General features: G+C 46.3%; 1 protein-coding gene across 2 annotated transcripts in view; it reads right to left on the bottom strand.

Moving 5' to 3' along the window:
* The window catches only part of LOC135385740 (uncharacterized), a 60,322-nt gene that overhangs the window by 27,631 nt on the left and 6,810 nt on the right, over nucleotides 1-25,881 (bottom strand). The window contains exons 2-3 of one of the 2 annotated variants that reach the window (XM_064615226.1): nucleotides 15,352-15,429; nucleotides 11,695-11,761 (exon numbers count right to left, since the gene is read on the bottom strand). In XM_064615226.1, coding sequence (XP_064471296.1) covers nucleotides 11,695-11,761; nucleotides 15,352-15,402 — 118 coding nt within the window. In that variant the 5' untranslated portion in view covers nucleotides 15,403-15,429. Of the gene's footprint in view, nucleotides 1-10,037; nucleotides 10,121-11,694; nucleotides 11,762-15,351; nucleotides 15,430-25,881 lie in introns of those variants that run through there. The other variant, XM_064615227.1, reaches the window with a different exon arrangement.

Here is a 25,881-nt window from a genome sequence, read left to right as displayed (position 1 = left end):
GATATGGTGGTTGAGCTTAGTTTAACCACCAGTTGTTCACGTTCGTAATGTAATAAGTGCGCGTGTGATTTTAGGCAGACAGTAAGGACATCGTTTTTTCTCGACGTCTGTCGAGGTCTCGCTTGCAGACGTCTTGAGGCTGATCCTAAATTTGGGAGGATGTACAAATTCACTGACGCAGTGATGCGAGACGGCGAAAACGAAATCTGCTTTTCACAGTAGTCCCTTCATCACATTTTGTTTTCACGGAAGAGATACGAGCGTAGAGAAGCTTTTTTTCGTACATTGTGCAGACGATGTCACAGGTCACGAGTGAAACGGTCAGGATATGACGATGGATCTAGGGATGTAAAATTTCCGGAAAATTAGAACCTAAAAAAAGAGAGAGAGAGAGAAAAGAACGGCCTTTCGTCTTTTTTTCCCGAAAATATGGGGGAAAGATGAAAATAATGAACTTCCTGTTTATACAGCCTGTAACTTGTTTAATGACATGTATACGTATACAGGGTGCCACCCAACAAAATGTTCATCGGTACGAGCGTGCCGTGCTCGTACGATTACTCAATGCAAGTGGAACATTGTGTCGTTTACAAGGAAAGCTCTGAAGACCCCTCAAGGACATTTAATCCTGGTATGTTTCAAATCGATTGAGCATCTCAGTGCAAAGTTATGATGCAAAGCGTACGAATCCCGTGTTCAAAACAATCAAGATGGCGGTGGAGCAAAGTGCAGTTGAGAGATTGCTCCCAGACGGTGACGTGTGGTTTCGGCAGAGACGTTTCCGTGTTGTTATCTACCCTTTTTCCTGTGGTTGGCGATTTGCACAAGGAGAAATGCATTCAACGTCCGACAACGGGCGAGCTATTTTACAAAACTGCCAAACACTGCGGTCAAAAAAGCGAAAGCGATGAATGACGACGCCCTCTTTCGCCGCTGCTCATCGAAGTACTTTGTAGGCTGAATGTGAAACCAAAAGTAAGGCACATCACAATGTGCTGGCGCACGAAAAACGCCATCTGGAATTTTTGAAATTTTTTTCAACCTATGAGTGGCTGAAAAAAAAAAAAACGTTAATATTTCCGGGTCCCCCCTCTCTCTCTTTACATCTCTAATGTGAACGCAGTCGAGGCCACACGTCCACCATCACGCGTCACAGGGGCATGTTCACCCGGAGCTGGAGGGAAAAATGCGGTGCTTTAGCCGCATCATTTCATGGTAAAATATCGCCCCGATTATTTATTTCAGGAGCAATATTTCGCCCAGAACAGTCCTGACAGACATGTGCTCCGGTAACGGAGGCGTTCGGCGGTATGCACAAACGGTCACCCTCCTTTCTCACCAACACAATCTGAGGTAAAAGCATTCTTTGTGTATAGTCTCATACCGACGAAAAAATTTTAGGGCTAACTTCTAAACGCGCACATTCCGGATAGCTTAGTGGCTAAGCCTAATGAAAATGAAACTGAACGCGATGACCGCAACCCAAGCAGGCGCAGCATTGTTCTCGCGAAGACAAAGGGGGCAACGAAACTACGACAAATTGCCGTAATTACTCGAAGGCTGCACCACATGCAAAACAACAACCACAACGCAATTTCACAGGGATGGCGGGGAGCAACACGGTTTGTAAAGCCCTCGCGATTTCAAGTTAAGGCGCACCTGTAAGACAACCACATCCGAAAAACGGCGATGAATGCACAGTTCCAGTCATGCACGACGCATATATGAGACATTTCATTGCACTTGTGGGACATCCGTAATTGCTGTCATTCCACTTAGATGCTATCCTATAGATAGGGTTCCGCGCTTTCGGTTTTAACCGAAAAACACCGAAAAACATACGCCGGATAAATTTTCCCTCATTCTGTTTTAATCGAAAAACATCGAATACAGAGGGACATTCCAGGGCATGGCAGAGATAAATTGCTGCACGTGCCCAGCAAGTTGTTGATCCAGATCAGAAAACAATACATAAATACGATAGTCGCGAAAAATGTCCGTTTACGTTTTCGTTAGCCGTAAAATGCCACCGCAGCTAACAACGCCATGTTCAATGAGCGTCGTGAGGAAATTACACTGTGATCTCTATTCGCCGAAAACTGTCGGGTAAACCATGCACACACCAGGAAAACATGGAGAAACGCCGATTTCGTGAAAATCAATAAACGCCGAAAAACGTACGACGAAACCGCCCAAAAATAAAAAAAATGAAAACGCGGAACCCTTCCCATAGATGTCTATACGACGTCTATACCAGAGATGGGGAAGTTACTCGACAAAAGGAACTCGTTACCAGTCAAGTTACTGTGCAAAAAATGGAACTAAGTTAAGAACGAAGTTAGAGGTAATGAAATTGAACTTGAAGTTCTGAAGCTACTATGGAAAAATAACGACTTATTTCAAGTTACTTGCTACTTAATTTACACTTTTTAGTTCTTGACCTTTCTATAAAATAATTCAGATATTGATCTCGCAATGGGCGGTGCAAGTTTTGATACAAGCCTGCTGTGTCCGACATGCTGCGACAGAAGCCTTTGCTCCTACCTGCGGTTTCGTGGTGAACACCCAGCACATTCTTATGGAATGTGCGCTCTATACGGCCCGCAAAGGCGGACACTGTGTGATGAGCTTGCTCGTATCAGCAAGAGACCGCTCAACTTAGCTGCACTCATTGGGCCCTATGAAGATCCTCTGCTCCATCGTCGGGTTCTTCACCTGTTCATGGACTTCCTTGTCGCCCACTATAGGTTGCTCCAGACGCTTTAATTTGCTATCGTATTTTCATCCTTCCTTCGGCATCTTCATATAATGTTCCACGTGCAATGCGGTAAGGGTACCGCACCACCGCGGTGAAACACCCCATCTCATCGTCACTCTCTATTGTAGTTGTTGTTGTTGTTAGTTTTGATATACGAAAACTATACCAATACTGGATATGACGAAAGAAGCCTACCTTTATATGCTTCTTGATACAGGAAGGGATTTGATGATTATGATCTCGTAACAAGGTTCTTGAACGGAGCAAAGCAGGCATTGAAAGTTTAGGTTCTATAAGTTGTCCTATGCACATGTCGTATAGAACCGCGCCAACCGCGCGACATACAGCGCTTTGCTCCAGAGCACTGGAAAACAGCGCTGTTTTTCCCTCCTCTCCCGGCTGCGACTCGATGGAAGCAGCGCTTGGCAAAGTTGAGCTTCGGTGGTGGTGGTGGTGGTGGTGGTGGTGTAACTGCCTGCCGTAGTGGGCCTCGCAAGGCGGGAAGCTTCGGTGAACTTTCCCATCGCTGTCTACCAGCGATAGGCTTCCTGCACCAATGAGAACGCGGCGCCGCGTTCACGTGACGGGGCTGCCTTTTTTTTTTTTTTTTGCTTCTTGTCACCGTGACTGCACGTGATCGCCGATCACGTGAAATCACCAAGTACAGCGCTGGGACAAGCGCTACAAGTGCGAACCCCACAGTGGAAATACAGCGCTGTTTTGCAGTGCTGTGGTGCAGCGCTGTGGAGCAAAGCTGTGGAGCTGTATGTCGGAACGGGCCCTTAAGAATAAACTTCACAGCATAGCACGCTCCTGGCCAACCATCATCTCGTATCATATCGTTATCTGCCCTGATTTGTTGAAAACGGGAGGCGAACACCTTTTTTGTGACACTATAATTGTCACAAAAAAGGCGTACGCCTCCCGTTTTCAACAAATCAGGGCAGGTAACGACATCATTCGAGATGATGGTTGGCCAGGAGCGTGCTATGCGGTGAAGTTCATTTTTAAGAGTGTGCACAGTGCCCTCCGTCATTATAAATACACTGCTCGTCGCTATAACGAGCGCACTCTTAAAAATGAACTTCACCGCATGGCACGCTCCGAGCCAAGCATCATATCGAATGATATCGTTGTCTGCCCTGATTTGTTGAAAACGAGAGGCGTACGCCTTTTTTGTGACACTTATGCTGTCACAAAAAAGGCGTACGCCTACCTTTTCCAACAAATCAGGGCAGATAACGATATCATCCGATATGATGCTTGGCCTGGAGCGTGCTATGCGGTGAAGTTCATTTTTAAGAGCCTCCTAATACTTGGCCAAAACAGAATTTGAAAAGTCCACCGCCTAACAACAAGAGAGTTAGACGCGCCGCGCACGTACGAGTTCGTGTTTAAGGGTGTATAGCACGCTCTCATTGCTACCAATGGTAGGGTTATCGCTTCTGGTTCGAGGAGAGAGGGAGGCCTACGCCTTTTTGCGTCAATTTTGATATATGATAATTGACACAAAAAGGCGTACGTCTCCCCTTTCGCTTCGAACCAGATGCGATGTATAGCAATGGTTGGCGCAGAGCGCACTATGCGGTGAAGTTCCGTTTTTAGAGTGTGGGAACTGGAATTGCCAGCCCTGGAATACCCACCATTTTTTTTTTTTTTTTTGCAATGGAACCCTCGACGACTACACCTAATGCTTTCTCGCGCATTGTTAAAACAGAACTTCACCACATAGCACGCTCCTATACAACCACCATTCTGTGTCCTGATTTGTTGAAAATGGAAGGAGGCACCTATCTGGGAACATTATGCATGTCCCAGATAGGCACCTCCCCCCATTTTCGACAAATCAATACACAGAATGATATCATTCGGAATTATGGTTGGCTATGAGCGTGCTATGTGGTGAAGTTCTGTTTTAACAGTGTAGGAAATGTACCTTACGCTTTGCTGAAGGCAAATCCTTCCTTCAGAACATGGATCGCAGGAGCGGATAAGGAACCTAACACTCTTAAAACAGAACTTCACCGCATAGCGCGCTCCTAGCCTATACCATCATCTCGAATGATATCGTTCTCTCCCCTGATTTGCTGGAAACGGAAGGCGTACGCCATTTTTGTGACAATCATGAACTGCGTAAGTGTCACAAAAAAGGCATACGCCTCCCGTTTTTAACAAATCAGGGGAAAGAACGATGTCATTCGAGTAGATGGTTGGCTAAGAGCGTGTTATCCGGTGAAGTTCATTTTTAAAAGAGTGTATGTTTGCGCGGAGACCACACGATGCTTGGAACACACCCGTTCGTCACTATGGAATTATTGGAGCGCCCTTTTCTCAGTAGATATCATTATCCAGTCGTCAGACTTTGGTCCTGACGTTTGCAATACTACCATCAAAGTCGCAGAAATAACGAACTCCTTTTGCACAAAAAAACACTTTAGCGAACACGTTGTCATGACTAGTCTAATAAAGTGCTGAAAAAGGGACAAACACTCAAGTGGTTTCCCCTTGGAAAAAAAAGAAAAAGAGACAGAAAAAATAAAACTGTTTTTGGGAGAACTGCGCCCATGTACGTGTTCGATTGTTTCAGGTTGCGGCAATGAACAGCGGTCGCATGTCGGTTGTTCCATGAAGAATAGCTGTTTGTGGACTGGAGTATAGAAGGGCGGAGTAACCTTAGATGAGAGCTAAACGTGCTCCGGAGAAGCCCACGGGGCCCAAATACATCACCGCAGAGGGTTATTTTTCCTGACCGCGATACCTTCATGCGAAAGGAAAGGGAAAGACGGGGTGGATGTCCCCGCTTCGGAATCATGGCACGCGTGCTCTTCCATCTCGCATTCAATGTCGCTACCTTTTGCGAGGAAGCCTTTTTGTCGGCCCACTTTTTTGACGTAGGACTATATACGTCTCCCTTTGCGGTACGTAATAGATGTCATCATATGCGAGGCCGCGTCGCGAAATCGCGAGTATTTTAAAAGTTAGAGTCACTAAATAAGCTTATTTAGTGACTCTATTTTAAACCATCCTAATTTCACAATCCATTCAGGGTATAGCCAAGAGTGAGGTGGCATTGTACAGGTAACAGATAAAAGTTTCACGTGATCATGCACGCGACACTGGCATTGGCGCGGAGGAGGGAGACACGAAGGCCGTTGGTCGCCCAATAATTTCAGCGCGTACTCATGTGCCGTGTCTCGCAGCGAAATCTCTCATCTTACCTATATATATGTTACAACAGGTAAACTTGAAATTTGAAAGTTATACAGGAAATTGTGCGCAGAAGCGTTGAGTTCTTACAATATGTCGACATATATGCGAGACGAAAATAAGATCAAAATAAAAGACAACGTGTCCTACAGGAAAGAGAAGACTCTAGGGAACATAGAAAGGTGCTGCAATACGTTCCTAAGTTTATAGACAGAGAAAGAAAAATGTGGCTGCCTGCGGTAACAGCGACATCACATCACTAAGGCCATCGAGGTCGCGTGCGTTACGCCTACAAAACGAGTCAAAAAGGCTTCAACCATCACGGATAACATGTCCTTATTTCTACGTCAAACCGCAAAACGGCTGTGACCCCGAGCACAGCCACCGCCGTGCTCGTAGTTTTTAGAGTGAGATCTTGCAGTAGCGTGATATTGTGACGGGTCACAGTGAGGAACACCGACCTCAGAAAATCCCAGAAAGCTTAGCGCCGCTTCGAACTATGGGAACTTGCTTATCATAAAGGAGGAGAAGGTTTCTGAAGTGTTTCGATTTCTCCTCTCTCGGCCCATTGTTAAAGGGGCACTAAAATGCTCGCACAAGTTCACTTCAAATTACGTTACACGCTATGCTAATTTCGCACTTGTCGTAGTTCAAAACCTTGATCCCGTTATGAAGCTACAAACAGAATTATACCGGACTCGTTCTTGCTTCGGAACTAAGCAGTGAACGCCGCTTCAGCCCGCGCATCGGCACTTTTAGCCCATGCTGCGTGTGTACGCGCGTGTCACGCCATGGAGCAGTTCCGGCGAAGAACATAGTGTGACTACGAAGCGAACCGGTGTCGCTGTCCGAAGGACGCGAATAGAATATTGTTGTCACTAGAACATTTGTGATTACTGTTGTGGGCTACAATTCAATAAATTGGCATTGAAATATGCAGCAATGGGCGTCATGTCGCGCATGTAAAAAAACACTACGACCGGATCCGTTCCAAATCCTACACGCACACGACAGGCATGCGCGCGCTTCTCCTGCTGTCTGATTGGATCCTTTTAATCTTTGCTTCCTGAGGACCCATTCGTTGCCGCAAAAGACGGCTCTGTTTTCATTGAGTTTTTCTTCTAAACGGCAGCGCTGTGTGAACTAATTTTGCTTGCATTATACTAACTGAAGCACGGACTTTCGTTTGAGAACAATTTGTTTTTGCATTTTAGTGCCCCTTTAAGGTCAGTGAAAACGAAACGTGGACTGTTCTCCCTTCTTCATGACAGTAATCTCCCAAGATGCAATGCTTGCGCAAGGAGCACTGGGATTTCCTGAAACCGTCTAAGGGAAATGTCTGGGAGATAGACTATATGTATGCAATGAGGAGAAATTTGTAAACAAAATCTAAGCTTCGATCGAGTAACTTCGTTTACTTGCGTTATGTATACGGCAGTGCTTATATTTCCGTAAATAAGTAGGTGTGACGGTTGTCCCTATGAGGGAATAACGCTCGCGATTTCCCGCGAGCACTGTCCCATAACTTTCGGGTTTGCTGAGTTTATTTCATGGCATATTCGACGGGCTTTTACGACGTTTATTATTTTCTGAAGATTCGAAGTTTTTCGGCGTTTATTATTATTAATTTTTTTTTTTCTCAGCCGAGTTGATAGCTAAAATTCTGGGAAAAAGTGGCGGCTGTGAAACGACATCCTCACAGAAAGAATGAGAACCTGCCTTGCAAAAACGCTTATATACTGTAACTTGCAGGCAACGACGTGCTACCTCTTCAAGAAGGCAATTTGTGTAACATTTGTGTTTCCTTGTCCGGGGAAGGAAAAGCATGATTCACAGAAATTTTCCAATTTTCGTGCTGGACTTTTTCCAAGCAGACCTAGGAAATGATCTCAAGATGTCCTCGTGTCGGCTAGACTCACTAAACGGGATACCCTGTTATATGACTCCAATGACAAGGATGGGGTATCACCCACGTACTGTTAAGTGAAAGACTGTTGCAGTGGGTAAAGGGAGCCACATCCTTACTTTAAAACTCGCGATGGAATGAAATCTCGACACAAACGAACACCGCCAACCACATGCTCATCAGGGAAAGGCTTTTCTTGCTGAGGTCTCGGCGCACTCCAACTCTCAAAAGCGTGATTGACCGGCGTTGATTGATTGGCGTTGGTGATTAACCGTGATTAATATCCAACGTCACGTGAGCATTATTACGAAAAGAAGAAAAAGAGAAAGTCACGCAATTAATGCTTCAGATATTTCGGTTATTACACGCGCAGTATATAGTTGAATTTATTCACTGAGGCACCATCGAACCAAAATGCAACGTCAACAGAGTGGTCGTACGTCAATCGGGGAAAATGAAGCCGGGTGTCAGATGTGTTCACTCAGCGGTACGCCTTCCCACTTGACAGTTATTGTTGCTGCACCGAAAATTTCCACGCACCTACAAGTTTCTTGGCGCACCGGAACGTGATATATACGGACACAGCACGAGCAACAAAGAATCCAAAGAATCCCCCCCTCCCAAATGTTGTGCCTCCTTCAAGCTTGCGGAGCGCGTTATGCAACATATTCAGCTTCTTCGGAACGTACGATAAATATGCATGTCGCCGGATTGCTTTGCCTTTTGTTTTCCGCGATCCTATAAGTGCGTTTTTCCTTTCGCAAGTGTGCTGGCAGCACACTTCGTCAATGGTCCTCGTACGTCTCTCTATATCCTGCAGTCAACAGCACTGGTCACCATATGAGTCGGCAACCAATGAATAAAAATAACGAGATAAAGCACGCGAAAATGTTATGATACGAAGAAGGCAAAGTCACTGCGCTGCCATAGAGAGGAGGCTCACCTGCTTCACTGAACACACGCACGATAACTCTCGTCGTCACTCATGGTCGCTCACCGACCAGAACACGTCGCACACTCCAAAAAATCCAGAGCGACCGCTCCTCTTGGACGGTCCCCGAATGTCGTGTTCCGCGGAACACGAAACTCACTCTACACCGAGAATTAGCCGAGGCAAGCTACTCTATACACGACCGAGCGGTCCCAACCGGAGCAGGTTCGTGGGACGACCGACAGGTGCCGCCACGGGAGACCACGTGACTCGGTCAACGCAGCAAGGGAGGTTAATGGGTGCGTGCCTGCTCGTTATATTAGCATGACCAGATAAACAAGGCCACGAAGAAAACGTCCACACTGTCACTACGAGCAGTCATTACGTGCTCTCAATGACGTACACTCTCATTAATGGAAGCCGTACTATCTCGCGCTTTGAGCTGCTATCGCTCGTTTCAATCGCATTTCGCTGTTTGTAGAAGCGTGACAACGACAACTTCATAGCTTTCTAAGGCCTTCAACGTTGGCGAAAGGCGATATTGATTGTTGTTGATCGACTGTTATCGCTGCGTGATACCGATGCATATGAAGAGCATACTATGTGTAACACAAAGTGTGGACAGGAACAGACAAGTATATGAGAGAAGGAAGTCACTGAAAAGGATAGCCAGCTGAGGGACCGCAGGACTGGTAGAGCCCTGGACCGGTAATCCGGAAGATGTGGGTTAGAGTCCTGCAGCTGGCTAACCTTTTCAGTGACTTCCTTCTTTCATTGTTCCTAGGCAATTGAGGCTTGTGTGTCGTCCTTGCTTCGGCGTTCCAGCTTCAGAACATCAATTTCCATCAAGTATATGAGTTCGTGGTTTCGCTGTGGTACGCAATTTGCTGGAAAATGAAGGCGACCAACAGGGATGGCGACGTTGGCTTTTTCGCGAGTGACCTTACATAGGCAACGTTTTCTCTTTTTTTATTTATCGCGTTTAATTTCCTTCGACCTGCAATGCAGTGCAGACAGAAACTGAGCTGTTATGTGTACGCTGCTGGGTGGATCGCTGTGATCGGAAAAATGATATCGACTAGGCATGTGCGAATAATTATTTTAAAACCGAAGCGAATAGATGCATAGCCAAAGCAAATACGAAGCGAATAGTTGTATAACCAGACCGGATACACATGCAGCGCATGTAGGATAAAAACATGCGCATACGGATCAGAATATGAAGTAGCGCTCACCTTGTTTTATGCCCTCTCTCGTGCCGTTTTCGGCCTTACGTGCGCGGCTTGGAACATCGAAGTTGAATCGAATATAAAACTACTATCGACTACATAAGGCTCCCTCCGAGGCTTCGACAGCCGTTCGGAAGGTGAGCAGAATAGCATCCACGCTCCGATTGTACGCTTCAGAACGAACGCTCTCTGCCAGCTGCTGCCCAAAGCGAGGAATTCCGAACCGTTTGTGAGGGGACGCATCTGACTGGCGGCATTCCGCAAGCGCGTCGTAGAAGAAAACAAGCAAGTTCGCACTGCTCAGATGCCACGAAGCGCCCCGCGTCCAGTGAATCTGATCACCCTCAGCGGTTGGGTATCCATCCATGCGGGCAACGCACACGCTGGTAAGGCACGCCAAGAATGCGTGAGAGAAGAAAACTCGTACGGGTGCTCAGCACACGACGAAGCCGCTCGAGAAAGAAGCGCTGATTTCTACAATCTTAAAAATAAACTTCACTGCATAGCACGCTCCTAGCCAACCATCGCGAATGACATCGTTCTCGCCCCTGATTTGTTGAAAACGGGAGGCGTACGCTTTTTTGTACTACTTATGCAGTACATAATTGGTGGGAAAAAAAAGGCGTACGCCTTCCGTATTCACCAAATCAGGGTCGAGTACGACGTCATTCGTGATTATGGTTGGATAGGAGCGTGCTATGCGGTGAAAAGGACGGGCAACGTTCGACTGTACACTCTTAAAAATGAACTTCACCGCATAGCACGCTCTTAGCCAACCATCCTCTCGAATGATCTCGTTATCTTCCCTGATTTGTTGAAAACGGGAGGCGTACGCCTTTTTTGTGACACTTATGCTGTTCATAATTGTCACAGAAAAGGCGTACGCCTCCCGTTTTCAACAAATCAGGGAAGATAACGATATCATTTGAGATGATGGTTGGCTAGGAGCGTGCTATGCGGTGAAGTTCATTTTTAAGAGTGTATACTACAGTCTTCCTGCCGCTCAGGAACAATTGCTTTTGCAGGACCGTTAAACAGAACTCAAGATCGGCGTCCGCTTCGGTAATACATCAACTCTCATAGCTGAACAGTTTCTCTTTTTCTTTTTTTTCTTAATCGTGGCTCCAGTACCTACAGATCGAAATCCCCGCACAAGAGTGCAGCAAGAAATCAGCTGTAGAGAGCACGAAGGATCCTCACGCTGCGCCTCATAATTTATCTTTTCGCTCCAACTGAATTTTGCCTTCTTGCGTCACGCGAAATTCAGGAACTCCTACGGGATGCTCCCTCCAGCCAGTGTCCGTGTAATGCATTTGCGACGAAATGAGTTGCTCGCGCCTATTCGAACTGGTCTTGCCCCTTTTCTCCCCAGCTGTCATCGCAGCCTTTCCTTTTTATTGTCGAGAATGCAGGACTGCATGTAATAGGAAGTGATTAAAAAAAAGAATACTAATGCACGCTTTGTTGGCACCCCATTTCTTTCGAGGCGTTTATAAATGCTTTGCATCATTTGCCAGCAGCAAAAGCGGCTTCGGCGCAACTGCATCCAATTCTCGGAGGAGAGCGCATTCCATGAAAACCATTTTCCGACGCTTCCAAGAACCGCTCTTCGTTTAATAAAGATTGGAAGGCACACAGCGAGCAATATGTAATTGTAACTCACCCAGTGATGTAGCGGACAGAATGTCCTCGACTGCTTCAAGGTCATTCTGGGACGCTCCCCAAGGGACCTGCAAGAAGGAAGAAGCCTCCATCACTCAATGCATCTTCTGCCCGATTCCCGTTGGCTGCAACTTCCTCCTCAGCTACGATGACCTTGAAATAAAAGCTCGCCCCTCCTTCTCCTCCTTGAAATTGTTATGTCACAGTGGAGAGTTTTCTCTGCACTCGTATTTTATGCGGCGGGTTTGGAATTCCTTTCACGGATTTTTCGGCCCTGGCACCGCCGCCGCCGCTCGGCCTTTTATACGCCAAGTTTTCTTTTGTCGCATTCCGTTTGGATTGCTCGCAAAAGAAATAAAAAAAGTCGGAAAAAAAGATATAGGCGTGTGCGTCAGCTGCAAGACACGAGAAATATTTTCACGGGTCCAATCGTGAAAGCGCGGTCTTTCAGACGCTAGGGATCATTGCCCCAAACTAAGTAACAAAGCTTCACAAAATCATATACTCGGGGGACACGAACATTTTCGAAAATTGTAAGATCCGTACTGCCGGCGCTCCGTAAAAAAATACTCGATGTTCAGCCACGACGACATCGATTTTCCAGAAGATGTGACCACATTCTTAAAAATGAACTTCACCACATAGCACGCTCCTAGCCAACCATAATCTCGAATGATATCGTTCTGCCTCCTGATTTGTCGAAAACGAGAGGCATACGGTTTTTTTGTGACAATTATGAACAGCATAAGTGTCACAGAACCGCGTAAGCCTCCCGTTTTCAACGAATCAGGGCAGATAACGAGAGTACAGAGGGCCATAAAAAAAAATTCAGATTAAGACATCTGATGAAAGTGTGTGTGTCATTATACGGAATAGCCCGAAAGGTTTTGGTGTGTGCAATTTGTTTCCCAGAAAAAAACTCACACAAACATAGCTCTGCGCTCCAGCTATGACGAGGATGTGGAGGTTTGATGCCACGTCACCGATGACGGTATAAGGAGAACTCGTTCTGGTTCGCCGGTCAGTGGGGGTCAGCGCCTTGTCCCTTTGCCGCCGTAAACCTGTTTTGCCAGTTCTCCCAGAGAATTGGGGATAGAAGGAGCGGCCGAAGCATTACCGAGCAAAGTGAAAGGCTTTATCAGAACCCCGAACAGCCGAGTAGCAGACAAGATTTCTCTAGGCCAATCAGCGAGCGTTCTCCTTATAGGGTCAGCGCGAGGTTCCAGGCAGATCACAGGCTGGTACTGCTCTTCACCACCGATGCGCACGGTCGCTTTTTCGGGCGTATTTTAAATTCAATTTCTGCGATAATTATGACTCTGTGGTGTAAATTACTTCGCATGGTGCATCTTACTGGCCTACTGGCCTACTTAACAGTTTTATAGGAAGAAAACTGGGTGTTAAAAATTACTTCTGTGCTACTCTATACGGTGAAGTTCATGTCTAAGAGCGCAGGCGCAGATCTCGGGGGAGGGGGGGGCCGTCCGGTTCATGGGGCATGCTGTCCAGGGCTGGACCCCCCCCCCCCCCCCGGCCTCAGAAAAATCCTGGATTCGCCCCTGCACAAAAAAAAATTTCACACCTCTTCAGGTGTTAAAAGGGCGTATTGCACAATTTACACCCCACACTTAACTGTCTAACACCCATTTGAGTGCAAAGTGGGTGTATCCTGCTGTTTACGCCCACCATCCTCCTTTTTACACCCCTCCGTGAGAAGGTCATCAGGCCCATAGGGTGTAAAAGGCGGGTGAGCTGCACACAGCATTTCTGTAATTTTAGCAGCGATGGGACTTATGCACCTTAGCTTCTGTTCGTTCTGTGCTGTGAGGATAGTCCATGCAGTCCAGTGTTTTTAAGTGTGGCACTGAACATCATGCACATTACTTAGAACTGCACAGAATTAAATGATATGCAAATGATGTCAGCCGACTCCTTACCCAGGCCAACTACCAAGACCCTATATACCGGGTGTTTCAGTTAAATCCCCGGGCTAAATAATTCGCGAACGGGTGCACCAATCCACGAACTTTCTTTTTTACAAGTATCTGTCCGATACCACCTACAAGCTGCACACCGTGTGAATGAGTGGGAGGCGCTCATTATTAAAATAAAAATGCAAATGAGTTTCGTAAAAAAGCGTAACTTCTGAAGCAGGGCGCTGTCGGCATTAAAATGGTTACTACCCCTTTTGAGACCTTCAATGGACACCTTTTAGAGAAAAATCTGCCACCGAAGCGGGTCATTTGTTGCAGTAATTAATTGGTTTCGGTTTACGTATTTTTGTCGCGGCTGGTCGCGGCGCAGCGCAAAAGGACGCTCTTTCACTCCCTTATCCATCAATAAATTACGTCCTTACATTAATGAATTACACCAATGAATTACACCAATGAAATACGCCCTTTTGCGCTTCGCCGCGACCAGCCGCGACAAAAATACGTAAACCGAAACCTATTAATTACTGCAACAAATGACCCGCTTCGGTGGCAGATTTTTCTTTAAAAGGTGTCCACTGAAGGTCCCAAAAGGGGTAGTACCCATTTTAATGCCGACAGCGCCCTGCTTTAGAAGATACGCTTTTTGACGAAACTCATTTGCATTTTTATTTTAATAATGAGCGCCTCCCACTCATTCACACGGTGTGCAGCGTGTAGGTGGTATCGGACAGATACTTGTAAAAAAGAAAGTTCGTGGATTGGTGCATCCGTTCGCGAATTATTTAGCCCGGGGATTTAACTGAAACACCCGGTATATACAGCGTGGCGCAGGAAAAGTGGACCAGAGCACCGTAAGAGAGCGATACACAGAAACCTGAGGCTATATATTTATGGTACCAGAGTTAAACAGGTGTTACTGTTGACGTGCACCTGTATGTAACTCAAGTACCACAAGTATAGCCTCAGGTTTTCGTTGATTGCTCATTGGGTTCTGCCACTTTCCTTGGGACACCCTGTCTAGTACGTTCCCAGTGGTCATTACGGGAACGAACCGCTCTTGGGGGTGTAACTGCTTACACGCTACAGACTTTACACCCAAATAGGTGTGAGTTATCAAACATCATTTTTACACTGGAAAGGGTGTAAAAAAGTTTAGTGTGTGGATGTGACTGACGTTTACAATGCACGAGTGACAACGAAGCTATAGACGACCCTCTGTTTACAAACATGTGACGTCACGACAAAACCAGTTCGAGGTTATATTTTGCTGTGGTGGGAAAGAAGCGGGAAGAACGCGCCGGCTGATAGGCAGAAAAGGGTGATAATGCAGATAGGCGTCCACCAGCATGCTTTGCGCGGCGGCGAAACGTAATCGATGGAGTAGGAGCGCGTATCGTCTATTGGCTGCATTCTAAAAACAGAACTTCACCGCATAGTACGCTGTGCGCCAACCACTGCCCCGAATGATAGGGACAGAGCTTGTGATTGGAAGACAGAGGGGCGTACGCCTTTTTGTGGAAATTTTCATGTATCCAAACGCCACAAAAAAGCGTACCCCCCCCCCCCCCCCCCCCCCCCCTGTTCAGAAGTGATAACCCTACCATTCGTGGCAATGGTTGGCGCACAGCGTGCTATGCGGTGAAGTTCTGTTTTCGGAGTGTGGGGTAAGTTTTAAGTGTCGGAGGTCGCACTGCCGTAGAATTTTAATCGTGGGAGACACTTACGTCCAAGGGGTCTGCCAACTTGCACCCTGTGGTCTTGGGGCGACCCCGCATCCTGTGCTAGCACATCCGACACACCACCTGACGAAAGAGAAAAGACATCTGTTATGCACAACAATTAAGAATGTATCACAGCTCATCGGGATACCACACAATGGTAGTATTTACCCGCCTCGATGCATAACGCATTTCCATATTCTTTAGCAATATGTCTCACGAGAAAAGGTCGTACAAGGGGTGCAACGACGTCGACCGTTCCGTGTTATCGCAGGACGAAGCCCCTACCTGGAACTCTTCCTCAATGATCTAACCTCGGAAGACATCGAAGCGGGAGCTCGTAAATATTTAGGAGGTTTCCCGGAAATCTGGCAGGTGAGAGATCATGCCCCCCCCCCCTCCCCCCGTGGAATGACCGTCACATTCACATCTCGCAGAAACTTCGCGGGGCCACCTCGCATTTCGGCGAAATTGTTCTCCCATCCATCAGAGCGATTAGCCAATGGCAATAGTCTTGTTTCTTTTCTTTTTTCTATTTGTCGACGTGTAGGACGCTTTCGACTCACTGCCTGTTAATTACGAGACCTGGAGTCGGAAGAACAGGACGAACGGCGGACCTCCCGAAAAGTGCGTGAAAAACACGCCGTTGCGCAACACTGTTTTTGTACGTCTTTCACGGAAAGAGGCGCGAGTTACCGCGTGCTTCCGCAGCCCCTAATTAAATAATATGTCACAGGTTGTAAGGATCGATGTGGGTCGCAGGCATGTCGCCCCGGGGATGCAATGAGACGTTCACCGCAGATGGGCCGAAGTTGTCATTTTCTCACGTATTTCTTCTTCCTATCCGGCGCGTCAAACGCCGGCGGCAGCCATATTGTGACCCATTGTTATCGGCACAAAAATACCCCGCCCAAATTGGGGCCTAAGTAGACCTTGTCTGGATACACTCTTCTCCGAAGTTGGCTCATAACGGAAGGTATAGCGTGTTACGAATCCATTCCAATCCATTCCAAGTCCAATCTGAGCCGTAGCCAAATATAACAAGACGTTCACGATCGGTTTAAACGTTCCACCCGGGAACAACAAAAAGCACGGCTCGACATCGTCTTAAATTCAATCACCCATTCACTGAGATTAGAAACTTTTATGTTTCTGAAAAGTACCGTCGAGCTACTGGCGGCTGCAGTCATTTGACTGCGGGCCGCGCTAGGCTCACTATAGTTCCCGCTAAGCTTGGGTCACCTGGTTCACCGAGCGCTCCGTGGTAAACAAGTGTCACTCATCTGCAGGGCTGCCAGATGACAAAAGCTAGCCAATCTCGTGCTCCACGTAGCCCAAACGTAGCAAATTAGAAGGCTCTATGTAGCCTAAAAGTTAGCCAACAAATACATAACGTTTGTGTCCTTATTTTCCCTTCCACAGCAAGTTTACTTACGAACCTCCGCAAATTTTCTGGGGTGTAACACAATGCCGAATACTGATCAAGCGCTTGAGTTAATACCTACTTCTTGACAGGAACCAACCATCGTCATCGAAATAAAGTTTGTTTCACCTGACAGGAAATACGTGTGTCAGGTGTCACCGCTCTCTATACACGCGCAACGCTGAAATATAGAACGGCGAGATACTTCACACCTTACGGGTAAATCTGCTCCAATCATGGGTCCTTGTCATCTTCTTCAAGTGCGCCTATACAGTGTGTTACTGTTGAACCAGATGAAGGCATATTCGAAAAATTGTGCACCTGTTTTCTTTCTGTTGCGCGGCATTCCTCAGTAGAACTTTGGAGGGGTAGCCAGCCAAAACGGAAAGTAGCCGATGTTGGCTTCATGTAACCAAATCTGGTCATCCTGCTCATGTGGGAATAACTTCTAAACGCGCACAACAAACCACTGTTTCGATAGGAGTGAGGCTGTCCGATCGATGTTACGGGAGGGTGAAACGTTGACTACAAGGGCAGTGCGCACGAAGGCACTTAGGTCGCAGGTCAAGGAAAGGCGCGTTACTCTCGTACTCTCGTTCACAGCGACAACTCATTCGGCGAGAGAATTGCACTGGGGTGTGCAGCGGCTCCTCTTGATATAAAAAAACTCGGCAGTCGCAGCCGCGTGATGGCGGGTCGGTTGCCGAAAAAATGTTGGCGCGCATTTATTAAATCGTGTTTTGGCCTGCGGTAAGGGTGTCTTGACGTCTTCCCCATTCGGGGTCTCCGATCTGCTGCTCTCCAATTTCAGGAAGGACAAACTTGACTACCTTCAGTGTTTTATTGTGCCGTATTTCACGGCATAGCATTCACCACAGCAATTGCTTCTCTAAGTTCGTCTAAGGCGTAGCAACTGATGTCCGACCTGTAGTGTCACTAAAGTGGGTAATTTATGCTAATTTATGTCATTGCAATCCACGTGTCTCAGACTGTATTCTCCCATAATAGTGTTTCCCTGTGTGAAGCGGAAGTATAAAAAAATTAATTTCTAGTTCTCAGAAGCACAGCGCGTGCGCAGCCTACAATGCGTCTGGCAACCCTGCTCCTCTAATGTCGATTTCCATCCGTCTCCTCATCATCACAGACAGCTGCTGGCAGGTTTCCAACGTTGGCCGAAGAGCGGGAATATTCGCTAGATGTTTACTGTTGCGTTCACATGTAATATCACCGTAGTATCGTCTGTTTCTCTATTGTTCAATTTCTGAGTTTCCACGGGAAGCGGCCTTACTCTTTCAGACATAAAGACATCACGTTCTTTGCTTTGGCGACTCTGGCTGTGCGTGCTGTGGTCGCACGTATGACAGCGTGTTCCCGGTGTCCTGTGCCGCCGCATCATATCGTCCGACACGGGGGACGGCCGCTAATGACTGCGGGCCTCGAGAACCGGTTCGTCGGCCGCGATGAATGAGGTGTCACTTATCATATGTCATTTCTACGCAACGTAAGAGTAATACACGCTGGATTTCGGCCGATAGCAACAGAGCTGCTCTGCCCGGGCCATTGGTGGAGGACTATATGGTCGTAGGAATGTGAAAGATAAAAATTTTGTCCTATGACGGTGTTTGGAAATCGGAGCTCGTGACATCGTAGTGTATACAACACTGAAAGGAAAGTAATCAAACGGCGGACTTTCATAAGGGGACTTTCATCGGAGGAGACGGGGGATAAAGCCCCGAACACGAAAAGCACGAAATGCATGTGGGGAGCGGCCGTACACTCCGTAAACTCTTATCCCGACGTTCCGACACCCCCAAATGTTTGGCGCGTGACATCCCCTTAACTTTCTTTCCCATGCATCCCCAACATGGGAGGCCCTTGCTATTTCAGCTTTAAACGCACGTGGGCAATGATACATAAAGTTATTATGACGACACCATAATAATGAACCCCTCCCGTGCTTGTGATTCTGGGTAGACCACTACCAGCCCATCATCATTCCTAATAACATCCCCCTGATTTGTTGAAAACGGGAGACGTACGCCTTTGTGTGACACTTGTGCAGTTTGTTAATTGTTACAAAAAGGCGTACGCTCCACGCTTCCTGCAAATCAGGGGTGATAACGGTACCATCTCTGTATATCATTCTGCGCAATGGTTCCCAAGCAGCACAATGTACTGAATGTCGAGTGCAATAGAGGTGGACGGGTAGGTGGAAGGCCTTGAACAGACTCGTGAAACTAAAGAACGTTGATAAATACGCATACCGTCCACCCCTATTGCACTCGACTTTCAGCATTGTGCCGCTTGGGTTGCCTTCAGCGTGTTACGTGGTTAAGTTCCGTGGATTTTTCTGTCTATTTATGAACGAAGAAAGCGCCGGAAATTGTGCGCAATCCAAGTGAAATGGTAATAGGAATCTCGATGGGATTTACCGTATTTTCCGGTGTATAACGCGCACCCCTAAAAACGTGCCGAATTTGAAAAAAGTTCCATCGCGCACCGCAATGTTGCTACAAGCTTTTGTGCTGCCACCATCAGTGTACACAATAAACCAAGGCAGTGTATCATATATGCATATGCATTACTTGAAGCACATTTAGTCAAAGCCGTTAAACCCCGATGCAACAGAGTCGGTGTCATTTATAGTATACTTCAGTCGCCTCTCCGCTTTCGGTTTCGCGTCCCTTCTCAATCACGCCAGCCTTCTGAAATGAATTCAGGATTATTGACCTTAAGCTTAACTTTTTATGAAGTCCGGTGCTCTTTTGCCGGTTTTGTCAACTGACCCCAAGAGATGTGGGAGAAAGTCACAGCACACCGTGGAAGAGGCTAGAATTTGTACGTCACCGACCTGAGAAAGAACTCTGCAGGAAAATATTTCCGTGTATAACGCGCACCGTTAGATAACGCCCAGGAGTTCTTCAGAGCAGAGTTCGAGGTAACTCGTAACAAGTAACTCGTTACTGTAACTAAGTTCCTTTTTTTCGTAACTTGTAACTTAACTCGGTACTTTTGCGCCGTAGTAACTTTAAGAGGAACTCGTTTCTTTTTCAGGTAACTTTGCCAAAGTAACTTAAGCTAAGTTCCAGGTTACTTTTAATTAGCTTTTTACTCACGTCCACATATTTTCTTGCTTTCTCCCCGGTTCTTTCATGGCATCTTATGCCATAAAACGTGATATTCAGTGAATGACAGCATTCTATCCAGGAAGTAAGAACCGCTGCCATTGAAATGAAGCTGAACGATTGTGCGCCCACAGGGACTTAGATGCAAAGCGTTCGAATTGTTGGACACAAACGAAAACGATCTAAGCGTGTTGCGCTCCTCCGTAGTCAACTCAAGGTCTAACTCAACTGCTCACGCGCGCTGCACCTGTGTAGTGCCATTTGTGTCTGAAGTAACTTGGAAGTAACTCGTTTTTTTTAAGTAACTCCGTAACTGCGAGTTACATTTTAGACTGAAGAACTTCGTTATTAACTTAGTTAGATTTTTCACACGGTAACTTAACTTGTAACGAGTTCTTCTCGAACTATGCTTCAGATCACTTTTTTACTGTATAACGCGCGCGTTATACACCAGAAAATACGGTACGTTTTGTAAAACTGATTCTTGTTTAAGCGTGCGTTCTCTGAAGGGAAAGTCCCGAAGTTCAAGCTGGGTCCTGTGCAACACTGTTCAAAACAATAACAATAATAATAAATAAACGAGAATTAAACTTTTAGGGGTCTTTTCTTATTAGACAGGTCCGGGATGGTTTGAGCGGAGAATTCACTTCGCGACTTTTAATTCAATTCGGTTGTTTATTTCCCATTCAGCGATGGGTGCACCCTAAAAACAGTGCTTCACCGCATAGCACGCTCCTAGCAAACCATCAACCTGAATGACAACGTTCTCTCCCTTGGATGAAGGCAACATTTCCTTGAGTTTGAGGAAAGATACAGAATATACAGACACAACACGTCTGTTTCTGTGTCTGTTTTCTGTATCTTTCCTCAAACTCAAGGAAATGCTCGTGCCCATGCTCGTGGAAATACCCACCAGCTCGCTTGCACACTCCTCATCTGTTCCTTCTCTCCCTTAATTGGACGAAAATGGGGGAGGGGGGCGTCATTCTTGTGGCAATTATGAACTGCACAATGCCACAAAAATGGCGTCCGCCCCCCGTTTTCAGCAAATCAGGGGAAAGAACGATGTCACTCGGGATGATGGTTGGCTACGAGAGTGCTATGTGGTGAAGTTCATTCCTAAGAGTGTGGGGCCGGGGAAAAATAAATTAATTTAATAAAGTAACAATTAAAATTTAAAAAAGTATTTAAAAAAGTCTAATTAAAAACTAAATCAATATCATCAATTTATCCCTATACCACACCGTAACGCCAAAACGTTAAACGAAAAAGAAAAAAAAAATCCTTTCCAACTATACGCTCCGCGGAATCCTGTTTTTGTGAACTATTTTCCAGTGCGTGTGATAAGTGATGGCACCCAATCCCCAACGCTTCGCAGCTGCTCACTGCCACTCGGGTATCCTATCTTCGGCGTACAAATTAATCTCGTATCCAAATCCTATACCGCAGATTCGCGAACCAAAGGCGCCACAAGCCGGTGGCGACTCGGCCAACAGAAAGCCAAAGGAAGCCAACAGAAAAGCGCAGGTTGAAAGCGAGAGCGAGCGACCAAACGCTGATTTCTGAGCAGCGAGGAATGTTGCACACACCAAAGAAATTGCAGCCTCTCCACATTCCAACGTGGAGGAAGGGAGGGAGAGAAGACTACTATATTCTTTCCTCGTGGAGAGACGGACTCGATCATCAACAACGACATGGCGGTAGCTGTCGAAAAATCCTGTTTACGACACAGGAGGTGCGTAAAGGGGGGGGGGGGGAGTTTATCCCTGATAAGATAAAGCTGGGCTTCTGGGTTGTGGCTCATATGCACCAAACGCTCAAAACCTCCAAACGCCCATATGCACCGAAAAGAAGTTGGTGGTTTTGAGCGTTTGGTGGAAATGAGCAGGAGGGGAGAAGCTGCTCATAACCACCAAACGTCCAGAACATCCGAATGCTCATATGCACCGAAAGGCGGGATACCACAAAGGACGGGTCTTCCTCTCCCGCATTTGGAACAAGGTCATAGGGTGAGAAAGGTGGAATGAATGGATACTATCAAGGCCGCTTAATGTGTCAGTTTGAAGTTTATGTAACAGCTTGGTCCTGCATGTATGTAGCCAGAACGCCTTCTCGTTTATGGATTTCAATTTGAGTTTTATTTTCATAGACACGGAGGCAGCCTAGGACAAAAGACTTGATTCTAGCGCGAAAGGCACTCGCCTGCCAGGGCTGTAGCAACAAAGAACTTGGCCCCCTCCGAACATACCCCTCCGGGCTTACTCACTTGCAATGCAGAAGTACGATATTTATGTAGGGTTCAATTATGCGTACATAGGCCTATAGTGAACATTTACGCAAAACCCTTATTTCGAGCCTTATTCTTCGCAAGTTGGTTAATCAATGCGTCATAGTCTAGAGATATGATCATCTTGTTTTCGGTTGACTATATACAAACTCAGAAAGCCTGACATCCCTTATGGTTGAGCGCAGGATATTCTTGATCGATCAGTTTCGTTGTGCTGAAGCTTCTTTCAGCATCAGCGACAGCAACTGGTGTGGTCAGAAAATAGAATGCTGACGCAAATGCAAGGATTCAGATATATCTCCTGGAGGCCTTCTTGTATGTGTACGTTCAAAAATGAGATCTGTTTGTTTGCCGTCCTCTCTTTTCTCAGTGACACAAAACGATATTCCATTATGAGTTCGTTGGCATCAATGCCTACCATTTTTACTTCAAAATTTTTGCTGTGATTCTCCAGTTCAAGTTGTCATTGATACTGTTCCAAGCTGTTAGCGTTTACAGAAATCCAAACAACTTTTGCCACTCCACGAGTTGGTCGACAAAACAGAAGATATGGCCTGATCAGTGAGAATAAGAAAGAACTGCGATTTGAATGATCGTCCTGAAGAAAGACGACTCTTACTTGTTTTGTTTTTTTTTTGTTTTTTTTTTTTGTCACTTTTAGGAGAATGTAGCAGACATTGCAGAATTACTTCCTGATCTCGTCGCGTTGTCTATACTCCGCAAAATAAAGAGAGGAACAGAAAGAACAGACGCAATTTGTACAATACAAGCGGTACAGCAAATGGAACCACTTTTATGTTCCTTATTCAATGGCGTGCAGCATTTATTGTTCAGTAAGATTAACGTTAATTAAAAAAGCATGTCTTCCAATTTCGAACACATTAGGAGGGCGAATGAAGCACTTGATTGACTATGATCCGGTTCATCAGATGTCCACAACGACGCTCCTGTATTTTTGGGCGCACAGAACCGCGCGGGACCATTTTTTCCGCCACGCAATCAGGGACCAATTTTTCCGGGACTTTTTTTTTTTTGTCGGAACTCCATCCAACACGCTCTACACATTCTCGCTCCTATACTTCTTCAATCTTCGGACTGGATTGGTTCTTTCGATGATTGGTCTTCAACTCATTTCTGTTTGACTACCGTTTTAGGCATTCAAAAACAACGTTACTTCCTCTTATAAGTAGAACTCAGAAATTTACGCGCTAAAACCACGAAAACAGACAGGTACTTAGGCCCTCCGAAACACCTAAATAGGCAAGAACATGCAAAAACAGACACGTTGTAACACATGACAAAACTACTTCTAGTGTACGCTTCACAACGCAGACTTTATACTGTGGAACTGTAGCGAACGCTACAGAACCATGCGATGGCGCAGTGCCTGACTGCGACGCCGTGCAGCGCGAAGCCTCCTTCCTGCACCGCTAGTTCAAGCGAACAGGGTGTGTCGTTGGTCCTCTAACATATATTCAGTTCAATTTTATTTCAGTTTATTTCTACTGCTCGTTTTCTCTTATGTTTACTCGTTTGCTTTAGCATATATGTAGCTTTAGCCGCTATAGAGTAGACGGCGTTCTGTGTTGATTATATTATCTGTCCACCGGCCACATTTTCTCTTAGACGTTTTGTCAGCCACACTCTACCTCAGGTAGGCGAATTTAGTACACTGTGGTGATGATGAAAGGTCTCGCCGTTGTCGGCCTCACAGAGGCGGGCAACGTCACGACTGACGGCCTGGGGGAACGTGCATCCTGGGCCGACTTCTAAAGGAACTGTGCGGACATATGTCTGAAAGCGTCTCAGGAAAACCCAGGAAAAACTCCAGACAGCACAGCCGGCACCGGGATTCGAACCCGGGTACATGAACCGGGAACGTGACATGACCAGCACGCTAACCACTGAGCCACGCGAGCTGTGGCATCGTTCAGATCACAGTTGTCTCGCGACGTAAGTGCACCAATTAGGAACATGCTGTATGCGCATGGCAAGAGAAGAGCGACGGCGGATGTGTTCGTCACGTTCAAACACCCATTGACTCGCGCTAACCCCATTGAAACCCACAGGTACGTTCAGCCAAAGCACATGGCCAAATTCAAACTTCACAAACTTCCAAACTGACACATTAAGCGGCCTTGGTAGTCTCCATTCATTCTACCTTTCTCACCCTGCCTTGTTCCAAATGCGGGAGAGGAAGACCCGTCCTTTGTGGTCGCCCGCCTTTCGGCAGCCTTTCGGTGCATATGAGCATTCCGATGTTCTGGACGTTTGGTGCTTATGAGCAGCTTCTCCCCTCCTGCTCATAACCTCCAAACGCTCAAAACCACCAACTTTTTTTCGGTGCATATGGGCGTTTGGAGGTTTTGAGCGTTTGGATCTTAAGAGCATTTGGTGCTTATGAGCTACTACCGGGCTTCTGTAACGGGAACTGAGCCAACGATATTTTCTACGAGGACCCTGGAAGGAAGAAGAGGACTGGGGGGGATATGTTTAATGATAACAAACAAACAAACAAAGAAGAGGAACGAGGAAAAGGTCAGCCAGACAGGGTGTCGGCTTGCTATTCCAAAAAAAAAAAGATAAAGAAAAATAATTAAAAAAAATAAAAAAGAGGACTGGGTGAACACGTAAAGTATGTACCGAATTGATGTAGTGTTTTTTTCTTTTTACATTTTTATTCGTGATGGCAGCAGGGATCGGAACCGAAACTGAACCCGAACCGAAAACCGCTAAAAACCCGTATTTTCGCAGAACCCGAACTTAACCGAACAAAAATATCGTTTTTCTCGCGTAGAACCGAACCTGAACTGAACCGAAATAAATTTAGGCGGTTACCGGTCCGCGGAACGGTTCAGACTAGAGTCACTAAATAAGCTACGTAATAAGACGTAATGCGCGTTGTGAGACATTGGAACTACGATTTACACAGTGGATTGAGTCGCGTTGTCAAACAAATTCGAAACCGAAACTGAACAAAAGAAAACTGCAACCCAAGTGCGCGAGGTATTTGCTCCTCGCAGCTATTGCGTTCATTCAGTTGTGTTAGTTTTGAGGTTGTCCTTGTGGCAGTTGTAGGCTTCCTTGTACGTGATATTTGTCGTCCAGCAACCCCAAGGTTTTACTTTGGGATGTGAAACTAGCGGCCAGTCCCTGAGCAGGATGTAACGATGGGTGAACATAGGAAGTACACTATGGTACCGTAGCGTTGCACCTGAAATGCAGATCTGTAACACGAAGTGTTGCTGTGAGCCGCTGCTGCGTCGGCAACAACAGCAACAAAAGTACGTTTGTGTTGTTTAAGAATCGTAAGGATGTGCTTTAACCCATGGCAATCTGCTTAAAATTCACTTTCCTGAACCGTTTCGAACCGATATCTTGCACTGCTGCGGAGCTGAACCCGAACCGAACCAATATGCCTGAACCAGAACCCGAACAGAACCGAAAAAGATAACGGTTTAGATTCCTGGCTGGCACAGGGTTTGGCTCAGACGGTTTCATGAAGACAGTCGAAATACGCGTATGCAGGAGACATTACGGTTTCCGGATATAAAGTTCTTTGCACGGCGTTGCGTTACTTAGCATAAAAGGAGCTAAGAATCACCAGTGTAAAGATTACTGGAGGAAGTGTCCCGGCCTTCTTTTGTTTTGCTGATTGTACTGGTTGCTGTGCTGGTTTCGCAGATAGCACTTTTATCGGA

Source organism: Ornithodoros turicata, chromosome 2, assembly GCF_037126465.1.
Source record: "Ornithodoros turicata isolate Travis chromosome 2, ASM3712646v1, whole genome shotgun sequence".
NCBI classification, from domain to species: domain Eukaryota; kingdom Metazoa; phylum Arthropoda; class Arachnida; order Ixodida; family Argasidae; genus Ornithodoros; species Ornithodoros turicata.
Note: the sequence above shows the minus strand (reverse complement) of the source record. Positions and strands in the feature narration are given on the sequence as shown.